Source organism: Nerophis lumbriciformis, linkage group LG23 (assembly GCF_033978685.3).
Source record: "Nerophis lumbriciformis linkage group LG23, RoL_Nlum_v2.1, whole genome shotgun sequence".
NCBI lineage: Eukaryota > Metazoa > Chordata > Actinopteri > Syngnathiformes > Syngnathidae > Nerophis > Nerophis lumbriciformis.
The window spans coordinates 31,229,794-31,241,660 of record NC_084570.2 but is presented as its reverse complement, the minus strand read 5'-3'; the positions used below and the strand labels follow the sequence as shown (position 1 = coordinate 31,241,660).

Sequence of the window (11,867 nt, the reverse complement as noted above, 5' to 3'; positions counted from 1 at the left end):
TCCCAATGGAACTGGTGCTTTAATTGGGACAGATTACCTCCAAATTCTTCAGGACAACCTAAAATCATCAGCCCGGAGGTTGGGTCTTGGGCGCAGTTGGGTGTTCCAACAGGACAATGACCCCAAACACACGTCAAAAGTGGTAAAGGAATGGCTGAATCAGGTTAGAATGAAGGTTTTAGAATGACCTTCCCAAAGTCCTGACTTAAATGTGTGGACAATGCTGAAGAAACACGTCCATGTCAGAAAACCAACAAATTTAGCTGAACTGCACCAATTTTGTCAAGAGGAGTTGTCAAAAATTCAAGCAGAATCTTGCCAGAAGCTTGTGGATGGCTACCAAAAGCGCCTTATTGCAGTGAAACTTGCCAAGGGACATGTAAGCAAATATTAACATTGCTGTATGTATACTTTTGACCCCGCAGATTTGCTCACATTTTCAGTAGACCCAGGGCCGGCCCGTGGCATAGGCCGTATAGGCAAATGCTAAGGGCGCCGTCCATCAGGGGGCGCCACGCCAGTGCCACAAATGTTGGAGGAAAAAAAAAAAAGAAAGAAAGTTGGTACTATTATTTCTAAATACAAAAAATAATCCCACGTTAATTAAAATGCAAAGTAAAGCCTATTTAATAGAAATATTATTTGTTACAACATTACGCCCCCCCCCCCCCCCCTCTCTCCCTTACCGTATCATGACTCTTTTTGGACGTCACCACATCAAAAAATCAACACAAGATGTCAAAACGGCCAAAACTGTCAGGTGCCCAAGGAAGAAAAAAGAGAAAAGAAGAGGAGTAGAAACGAGAACAGAGGTAGCAGGTAGGTAACGTTAGCCTACATGAAATTATTTGTCTGTTACAGAATGTGATAGTAACCTGGCTTGTTAGCATTAAGCTAATGTTACATGATTCGGCAATTGCTAATCAATAAATAGCTAGTTCTGTTTTAATGTCGGGTTAATATTGTGGAGGGGGCTAAATTGTTATGGAAAATAATAATGTAACGTTAGGTAATTACAGTACTCACCTTACATTCCTCAGGGACATTTGTATTAGATCTTTTAAGCAGGTGTTTTTTGTTTACATTGTTAGTGCTATCTGGTTAGCTAATGTTTGCCCTGCAGGTAATAATCACTTGTCCACCCCTTTATATATTAGGTATAGTTGTAAGTAAAAAAAAAAAAAAAAGGTCAAAGATAAAGCTATTCGGTTTCTTGTGAGGGGGGTGGGCGCCACCTAAAATCTTGCCTAGGGCGCCAGATTGGTTAGGGCCGGGCCTGAGTAGACCCATAATAAATTCATAAAAGAACCAAACTTCATGAATGTTTTTTGTGACCAACAAGTATGTGCTCCAATCACACTATCACAAAAAAAAATAAGAGTTGTAGAAATGATTAGAAACTCAAGACAGCCATGACATTATGTTCTTTACAAGTGTAAAATGACCACGACTGTATACATAAACTTGTCAGCTTTTTGTCATTTCATGATGCCTTTACCTCTACATTTTGATAGAGCAAGGTATTTTTTTTTAAATTATTTATCTAAGTTGTGTACATTTATATGTACATGTAGATGCTGTATCGGGACAGATCCAATAAGAGTTTGAGCAGAAATATGCCGTATAGGAATTAACTATACACAATAACACATTAACAAAATAATGTGTCACATGAATGTTTTTTAAAGTAACAGCTTTGTGACATGAAAAAACACCTAATGTAAATAAATAAAAAATACCTGGTGTTTACTTTTTGATATCAAAATAAAACTCAAAGCAGTTTGGCTAATGAAGATGAGGTCAAATAAACAAGCTTTGTTCGTCTCCAACAATGCCTCCTAGTGGTTCAGTGCAACAGTTTGGCCAACAAAAATAAAACAGGAGTGACACCTCTCACATCAAATACACAAACGTTATAGCTAGTACTGATGTTATTTGAACACTGATACAGTTTGCCGTTCAATAAAGGAGTCAACATCCCAGTCAACAAACTAAAGGCTTTATAAACAAGTTGTGACAACGTTCACGTCACATCACCTGCTGCATGTTTCCTCACCTCATTAAAGCCCTACTGAAATGCTATTTTCTTATTTAAACGGGGATAGCAGGGTCAAATGCAGAGGACACATTTCACCACACCCAGTGTGTGTGTGACAATCATTGGTACTTTAACTTAACATTATACAGGCATGTGAATTTTTCTTCTATAGTCGGAAATCCATCTTTTTATCTCTGTGAAAATATAAGAAGATATTTTCCGTTTTTCTTCGTTTTTTTCCGACCTACAATGTGTGTTAAAATCCTGATCCGTCTCTTTGCCATACCTGCCAACAACTAGGGCTTTCCCGTAATGAGTACGGTTTTTGATCATCCATCTATGGTCCTCTTCTTGTAGTTTCCATCATAGATTATGAAAACCTGCAGATGATCACTGATGTCGGATATTAGTAGGCCACTTGTGGTATTGTTATCAACATCGTTAGTAAAAATAGTATCAATAAGTGTGGCGCTGTGTCCTGAGATTCTGCTTGGCATTGACCTCTTTAACCCTAACAAACAAAAGCCCATAGATGCTTTTATTGACACAATGTTTATATCCTAAAATCACAATAGAATAGAATAGAAAGTACTTTATTGATCCCTGGTGCTGAATTTCCCCCAGGGATCAATAAAGTACTTTCTATTCTATTCTATTCTATTCTATTCTATTGTGATTTTAGGATATAAACATTGTGTCAATAAAGGCATCTATGGGCTTTTGTTTGTTAGGGTTAAAGAGGTCAATGTTGAAGTCTCCACATAAGAAGGAGATTTTTTTGAAAATTTTAAAAATTGCCTTAATCCAGTTCTCAAACGTATCAATGTTGGACTTTGGTGATCTGTATATGCAACTGATCAGTACGTTTTTACTTTTTTCTTGACATATTTCAATGGTGATACATTCTAAGATATTATCAATAGCTAGTGACATATTTTTTACCATTTTGTAGTTTAGGTTCTTCATCATGTACACAGCTACTCCCCCTTCATTCTTGTTGATTCTGTTGATATAATTTAGTACATATCCTTCTAGGTCAAAGTCCATTCCTTTTTTAGCACCCATCCATGTTTCTGAGATAGCGATAATTTTGAAGGGTTCATTAAATTGTTCCAAAAAATGCTTCACATTGTTGTAGTTCTGCTGTTTAAATGAAAAATCGACCGTTTGTTGTCTATTTTAATGTTTCCATTATATTGTTCGTCTGAATAATAAAAACAATTATTCCTGGTGTGAAAGAAAAAAATTGTATCTGGATCTATATCCTTATTTGATTCCGGATGATTGTAATTTATGCTGCTGAAGGTATTCAGTTCCTTACTTTCCTGTTCTCCAATCATTTGTGTTGCTCTCTGAATGTCGATAAGTTTAGATGAATGTAATGTGTGAATGAAGCAAAGTGATGTGTAAAAAATGTAAATAACTACATTGACCTGTGGCTGTGAAGTGAACACTAATAAGGTTGTAAATACTGTATAGAGTAGGCTAACCCATGTGGTTCCTGTGGATGTGAACACAATTACTGTAGTGACTAAATAAAATAGTGAGTGAAACAGACATAGTAATGTGTAAATAATGTTAATAACTAGATGAACCATCTGTGGATGTGAAGTGAACACTAGTAAGGTTGTAAATGATGTAAAGAGTAGGCTAACCCATGCGGTTCCTGTGGATGTGAACACAATTACTGTAGTGACTAAATAAAATAGTGAGTGAAACAGACATAGTAATGTGTAAATAATGTCAATAACTAGATGAACCATCTGTGGATGTGAAGTGAACACTAGTAAGGTTGTAAATACTGTATAGAGTAGGCTAACACATGTGGTTCCTGTGGATGTGAACACAAGTTATAATTACTGTAGTAACTAAATAACATAGTGAGTGAAACAGACATAGTAATGTGTAAATAATGTCAATAACTAGATGAACCATCTGTGGATGTGAAGTGTACACGAGTAAGGTTGTAAATACTGTATAGAGTAGGCTAACCCATGTGGTTCCTGTGGATGTGAACACAATTACTGTAGTGACTAAATAAAATAGTGAGTGAAACAGACATAGTAATGTGTACGGTAAATAATGTTATTAATTAGATGAACCATCTGTGGATGTGAAGTGAACACTAGTAAGGTTGTAAATACTGTATAGAGTAGGCTAACCCATGTGGTTCCTGTGGATGTGAACACAAGTTGTAATTACTGTAGTGACTAAATAACATAGTGAGTGAAACAGACATAGTAATGTGTAAATAATGTTAATAACTAGGTTAACCATCTGTGGATGTGAAGTGTACACGAGTAAGGTTGTAAATACTGTATAGAGTAGGCTAACCCATGTGGTTCCTGTGGATGTGAACACAATTACTGTAGTGACTAAATAACATAGTGACTGAAACAGACATAGTAATGTGTAAATAATGTAAATAACTAGATGAACCATCTGTGGATGTGAAGTGAACACTAGTAAGGTTGTAAATGATGTAAAGAGTAGGCTAACCCATGTGGTTCCTGTGGATGTGAACACAATTACTGTAGTGACTAAATAAAATTGTGAGTGAAACAGACATAGTAATGTGTAAATAATGTTCATAATTAGATGAACCATCTGTGGATGTGAAGTGAACACTAGTAAGGTTGTAAATACTGTATAGAGTAGGCTAACCCATGTGGTTCCTGTGGATGTGAACACAAGTTGTAATTACTGTAGTAACTAAACAATATTGTGAGTGAAACAGACATAGTAATATGTAAATAATGTCAATAACTAGATGAACCATCTGTGGATGTGAAGTGTACACGAGTAAGGTTGTAAGTACTGTATAGAGTAGGCTAACCCATGTGGTTCCTGTGGATGTGAACACAATTACTGTAGTGACTAAATAAAATAGTGAGTGAAACAGACATAGTAATGTGTAAATAATGTTAATAACTAGATTAACCATCTGTGGATGTGAAGAGAACACTAGTAAGGTTGTAAATACTGTATAGAGTAGGCTAACACATGTGGTTCCTGTGGATATGAACACAATTTCTGTAGTGACTAAATAAAACAGTGAGTGAAACAGACATAGTAATGTGTAAATAATGTTAATAACTAGGTTAACCATCTGTGGATGTGAAGTGAACACTAGTAAGGTTGTAAATGATGTAAAGAGTAGGCTAACCCATGTGGTTCCTGTGGATGTGAACACAATTACTGTAGTGACTAAATAAAATAGTGAGTGAAACAGACATAGTAGTGTGTAAATAATGTAAATAACTAGATGAACCATCTGTGGATGTGAAGTGAACACTAGTAAGGTTGTAAATACTGTATAGAGTAGGCTAACACATGTGGTTCCTGTGGATGTGAACACAAGTTATAATTACTGTAGTGACTAAATAACATAGAGACTAAAACAGACATAGTGATTCATTTGGATGAATGGCGTATATGTATTTACAATATGTCACCTCTGTTGACCCCAGGCTTATTTTCAGTCTTTTCCAATAAGTTCAAATCACATGCCTGATTATGGATCATTGTAAGTGGCCTAGCAAGAAAAACTGACCCAGTTTTCTGACAACCAACAAATGATTACATTTGCCAGTGCAATTGATCATAATGCACTCGCAGGTTTTAAGTCTTTTTTCTTCTTCTAAACGGCCCAAACATTAAAAGTTAGCAATAAATACATCTCACCAGTGAGCTTGGCGTACTTGGTCTTGTGCTTCTCCTGCACCAGTGTCACCTGCTGCTCGATCAGCTCCTCGTCCATGTCCACGCAAGGCTGCGCTCCGTTCTGGGTCTCCAGATAGTCCAGCTCCCGCTCCACCCGCTCCACTCTGGTACCCACGCCGTCCAGGTTCACCCGCAGCGCCTCTTTTTCCTTGTCCAGGTTCTCCAGCTGGAACAGCATCTGCTGTTTGAGCTCCCGCAGCTCTGAGGCGTAGCGGGTGGCCTGCTCGTGCCACAGGGAGATGCGGTCCTAGGGTTTGTCCAAGAAGAGGACAGAAGGTCAGACATGTTTTTAAAAAAACGGGTCTAATGCTTGCATTGGTTTTAGGATTTGGTACAGAATTTGGAAGAAGAGTATGAGGATGGAGAAGACAAAGTAAGTACAAAACCCAAAAGCAGTGAAGTTGTCACGTGGTGTAAATGGTAAATAAAAACAGAATACAATGATTTGCAAATCCTTTTCAACTTATATTCAATTAAATAGACTGCAAAAACAATATATTTAATGCTCACAGTGGTAAATTTTGTTATTTTTTGCAAATATTAGCTCATTTGGAATTTGATGCCTGCAACATGTTTCAAAAAAGCTGGCACAAGTGGCAAAAAAGACTGGGAAAGTTGAGGAATGCTCATTAAACACTTATTTGGAACATCCCACAGGTGAACAGGCTAATTGGGAACAGGTGGGTGCCATGATTGAGTATAAAAGCAGCTTCCATGAAATGCTCAGTCATTCACAAACAAGAATGGGGCGAGGGTCACCACTTTGTCAACAAATGCGTGAGCAAATTGTCCAACAGTTTAAGAACAACATTTCTTAACCAGCTATCGTAAGGAATTTAGGGATTTCACCATCTACGGTCCGTAATATCAAAAGGTTCAGAGAATCCGTAGAAATCACTGCAAGTAAGCGGCAAGGCCGTGACCATCAATCCCTCAGGTGGTACTGCATCAAAAAGCGACATCAGTGTGTAAAGGATATCACCACATGGGCTCAGGAACACTTCAGAAAACCACTGTCAGTATCTACAGTTGGTCACTCCATCTGTAAGTGCAAGTTAAAACTTTACTATGCAAAGCCAAAGCCATTTATCAACAACACCCAGAAACGCCGCCGGCTTCGCTGGGCCCAAGCTCATCCAAGATGGACTGATGCAAAGTGGAAAAGTATTCTGTGGTCTGACGAGTCCACATTTCAAAATGTTTTTGGAAACTGTGGGCGTTGTGTCCTGTGGACCAAAGAGGAACAGAACCATCCGGATTGTTATAGGCGCAAAGTTGAAAAGCCAGCATCTGTGATGGTATGGGGGTGTGTTAGTGCCCAAGGCATGGATAACTTACACATCTGTGAAGGCACCATTAACGCTGAAAGGTACATACAGGTTTTGGAGCAACATATGTTGCCATCCAAGCAACGTCTTTTTCATGGACGCCCCTGCTTATTTCAGCAAGACAATGCCAAGCCACGTGTTACAACAGCGTGGCTTCATAGTAAAAGAGTGCGGGTACTAGACTGGCCTGCCTGTAGTCTAGACCTGTCTCGCATTGAAAATGTGTGGCGCATTATGAAGCCCAAAATAGCACAACAGAGACCCCGGACTGTTGAACAACTTAAGCTGTACATCAAGCAAGAATGGGAAAGAATTCCACTTCAAAAATGTGTCTTCTCAGTTCCCAAACGTTTACTGAGTGTTGTTAAAAGGAAAGGCCATGTAACACAGTGGTAAAAATGCCCTTGTGACAACTTTTTTGCAATGTGTCTAAGTTAATGATTATTTACAACAACAAAAAAACATTTTCTTAGTGTGAACATTAAATATCTTGTCTTTGCAGTCTATTCAATTGAATATAAGTTGAAAAGGATTTGCAAATCATTGTATTCTGTTTTTATTTACCATTTACACAACGTGACAACTTCACTGCTTTTGGGTTTTGTAAGTAATACCAAGAATCTACAATTCATGCTTTCTTTTCACGTTCTGCACATTCTTGGTAGCTTCATTCAAACTTACAGACTTCATCTGACAGATTCCTCCTAAATCCAGACCAGAAGCACGGAACCTAAGCCCACAATCTCACCGCCACTTTAGTGAGAGCCGACTTTTCCTGCCCACATCTGCATTCCATTGCCCGATTCCAGGAAGTCTCCCCGCCGCAGACAGGCGAGAGGTGAGAGTCTTACCTCGATGGCGAGCAGCCTGCGCTCCAAGTAGTCGATCAGCGCTTGGTGCTGCGCGCTCGCCAAGCACGCCAGACCCATCAAGATGAGCAGTCCCCTCATTTTGTCTCTGCTCTTTCTTAGGCCGGTGAGAAATGTGGAGGAGCCAGAGGTGGGCGAGAATGTTCTTCCAGCTGAGCTCAGTGGGAGGAGCCAAGAACATCTGGTGGAGATGGAGGACTCGGGCCGGTCCCCCCTTGTTTGCTCTACCTGATGACTCACTCAGGAACCGAGAAGGTAAATAAAGGATGGTTTAATGCAGGGGTAGTTAACCTTTTTGACATCTGGGCCCACTTTTCCCACTACAGAGGGACCCGGGGCACACTCAAATAACACTGATTTAGGGTTCTACATTATACCGGTACTAGTATAGTATCACGGTACTAATGAAACAAAAACGGTACTATAGTTAAAAGTTAAAGTACCAATGATTGTCACACACACACTAGGTGTGGTGAAATTTGTTTTCTGCTTTTGACCCATCACCCTTGATCACCCCCTGGGAGGTGAGGGGAGCAATGAGCAGCAGCAGCGGTGGCCATGCCCGGGAATCATTTTTGGTGATTTAACCCCCAATTCTAACCCTTGATGCTGAGTGCCAAGCAGGGAGCTGATGGGTCCCATTTTTATAGTCTTTGGTATGACTCGGCCGGGGTTTGAACTCACAACCTACCGATATCAGGGCGGGCACTCTAACCACAAGGCCACTGAGCAGGTTTGGAAAGTTTGAAAAGTACCGGTTCCCGAGCATGACGGCGCGTCGTCATCACGTCGTGACATTGCTGGTTTTACGAGCAAAGTAGCATGTTCGGCAGCGCACACACACATAGTACTTACATGCAGGCACATGCTTTGGGCACTAACACACCCCCATACCATCACAGATGCTGTTTTTTTTATAACAATCCAGATGGTTATTTTCCTCTCTGGTCCACAGTTTCCAAAAACAATTTGAAATGTGGACTCCTCAGACCACAGAACACTTTTCCACTTTGCGAAGCGTTGCTGGGTGTTGTTGATAAATGGTTCTGACTTTGTATAGTATAGTTTTAACTTGCACTTACAGATGTAGTGACCAACTGTAGTTACTGACAGTGTTTTTTTAAAAGTCTTCCTGAGCCCATGTGGTGATATCCTTTACACACTGATGTCACTTTTTGATGCAGTACCGCCGGAGGGATTGAAGGTCACTGGCATTCAATGTTGGTTTTTGGCCTTGCCGCTTTCGTGCAGTGATTTCTCCAGATTCTCGGAACCTTTTGATGATATTACGGACCATAGATAGTGAAATCCCAAAATTCATTGCAATAGCTGGTTGAGAAATGTTGTTGTTGTTAAACAATTTGCTCAGGCATTTGTTGACAAAGTGGTGACCCTCGCCCCATCCTTGTTTGTGAATGACTGAGCATTTCATGGAATCTACTTTTATACCCAATCATGGCACCCACCTGTTCCCAATTAGCCTGTTCACCTGTGGGATGTTCCAAATAAGTCTTTGATGAACATTCCTCAACTTTCTCAGTCTTTTTTGCCACTTGTGCCAGCTTTTTTGAAACATGTTGCAGGCATCACATTCCAAATGAGCTAATATTTGCAAAAAATAACAACGTTTACCAGTTCTGACGATAAGTATCTTGTCTTTGCAGTCTATTCAATTGAATATAGGTTGAAAAGGATTTGGAAATCATTGTATTCTGTTTTTATTTACCATTTGTGGTCAAAAGTTTACATACACTTGTAAAGAACATAATGTCATGGCTGTCTTGAGTTTCCAATCATTTCTACAATTCTTACTTTTTTGTGATAGAGTGATTGGAGCACATACTTGTTGGTCACAAAAAACATTCATGAAGTTTGGTTCTTTTATGAATTTATTATGGGTCTACTGAAAATGTGAGCAAATCTGCTGGGTCAAAAGTATACATACAGCAATGTTAATATTTGCTTACATGTCCCTTGGCAAGTTTCACTGCAATAAGGCGCTTTTGGTAGCCATTCACAAGCTTCTGGCAAGATTCTGCTTGATTTTTTGACAACTCCTCTTGACAAAATTGGTGCAGTTCAGCTAAATTTGTTGGTTTTCTGACATGGACGTGTTTCTTCAGCATTGTCCACACATTTAAGTCAGGACTTTGGGAAGGCCATTCTAAAACCTTCATTCTAACCTGATTTAGCCATTCCTTTACCACTTTTGACGTGTGTTTGGGGTCATTGTCCTGTTGGAACACCCAACTGCGCCCAAGACCCAACCTCCGGGCTGATGATTTTAGGTTGTCCTGAAGAATTTGGAGGTAATCTGTCCCAATTAAAGCGGGGGCGCAGTTGGGAGAGTGGCCGTGCCAGCAACCTGAGGGTTCCTGGTTCGATCCCCAGCTTCTAACAACCTAGTCACATCCGTTGTGTCTTTGAGCAAGACACTTCACCCTTGCTCCTAATGGGTCGTGGCCGCCATCAGTGTATGAATGTGTGTGTGAATGGGTGAATGTGGAGATAGTGTCAAAGCGCTTGAGTACCTTGAAGGTAGAAAAGTGCTTTACAAGTACAACCCATTTACCATTTACCATTTAAAGCACCAATTCCATTGGCAGCAAAACAGGCCCAGAGCATACTACTACCACCACCATGCTTGACGGTAGGAATGGTGTTCCTGGGATTAAAGGCCTCACCTTTTCTCCTCCAAACATATTGCTGGGTATTGTGGCCAAACAGCTTAATTTTTGTTTCATCTGACCACAGAACTTTCCTCCAGAAGGTCTTATCTTTGTCCATGTGATGTCAGATGAAACAAAAATTGAGCTGTTTGGCCACAATAGCAGATTTGCTCACATTTTCAGTAGACCCATAATAAATTCTTAAAAGAACCAAACTTCATGAATGTTTTCTGTGACCAACAAGTATGTGCTCCAATCACTCTATCACAAAAAATAAGAGTTGTAGAAATGATTGGAAACTCAAGACAGCCATGACATTATGTTCTTTACAAGTGTATGTCAACTTTTGACCACGACTGTACACAATGTGCCAACTTCACTGGTTTTGGGTTTTGTAGTACTGAGTACTGCGCTCCATAACCACAAACACGTAGCAAGTTTTCCCTCCGATCACTACTGCTTTCAACAATAATGACTATCGTTGTCATCCCAGGTTGGTTCGGGACTGGTCAATCACAGTACCTACAGGGTTTTCCTTGGAAATTCGTAGTTCTGACTATGAAAAGCATTCAGGATGTGAGGGTACGCCCCCTAGTGGTTCCCTTCAGCGCAGAAGGATCATAGAGTGACTTTGGTAAGGAGCGACAGTTAGTCAGTGCGGTCTTGTCTTTATGGCATCGTTGCCTTTCAGTCCATGATCTTCACAGTCCAATACTGTCAAAGTGATCTGCTTTTGGGAAAGCGTACCCATGTTATTGTCGAGTGGCACACCATTAAACAAGAAGAAGAAGAAGGCTATTCCATCCAGGACTGGTAAGTGTAACATGTTTTTTGTTGTATTGCAGACTAACACTAATATGAATTCCTGTAGGATGATGTTGGTAATAATTCCACCAGATGACATATTTCGATACACACAGGATGCTTTCTTCTAACTTCGCATGAGTGATAGCTTCCTCTCAGTTTACTGATGGACATTTAGGTTGCTTACATTAGTTGGTTACTCACTTTATTCCTGCAGGAAAGACAAAACTGCCGTGTGCCGTGTCATTGAAAAGACGTAAGCACCTCCAACTGTTGGAAAAAAGACTTAGGTGAAATACTTGGCTCAGGCTGTGTGGTTCATAACCATTTTCCAGTGACTGTGTCACGCTTTCAACTTTATTTCCAGAGGAGGCATGAAAAATATGGTCTCAAGTGTTAAGGTTTTGCAATATATTTTAAAAGGTTGTTTAACTGG

At 39.8% G+C, this 11,867-nt stretch overlaps 2 protein-coding genes across 3 annotated transcripts in view; one reads left to right on the top strand and one right to left on the bottom strand.

The window, feature by feature from the left end:
• The window catches only part of olfml3b (olfactomedin-like 3b), a 24,070-nt gene extending 12,862 nt beyond the window's left edge, over positions 1 to 11,208 (bottom strand). Inside the window, exons 1-2 of one of the 2 annotated variants that reach the window (XM_061984755.1) lie at positions 11,150 to 11,208; positions 5,723 to 6,008 (exon numbers count right to left, since the gene is read on the bottom strand). In XM_061984755.1, coding sequence (XP_061840739.1) covers positions 5,723 to 5,939 — 217 coding nt within the window. In that variant the 5' untranslated portion in view covers positions 5,940 to 6,008; positions 11,150 to 11,208. Of the gene's footprint in view, positions 1 to 5,722; positions 6,009 to 7,940; positions 8,059 to 11,149 lie in introns of those variants that run through there. The other variant, XM_061984754.1, reaches the window with a different exon arrangement.
• An 82-nt stretch (positions 11,209 to 11,290) lies between these two features.
• avil (advillin) overlaps positions 11,291 to 11,867 on the top strand; it is a 50,076-nt gene continuing 49,499 nt past the window's right edge. The window contains exon 1 of the mRNA XM_061984753.2: positions 11,291 to 11,440. The gene's annotated coding sequence lies outside the window, so the exon portion shown is untranslated. The remainder of the gene's footprint in view (positions 11,441 to 11,867) is intronic.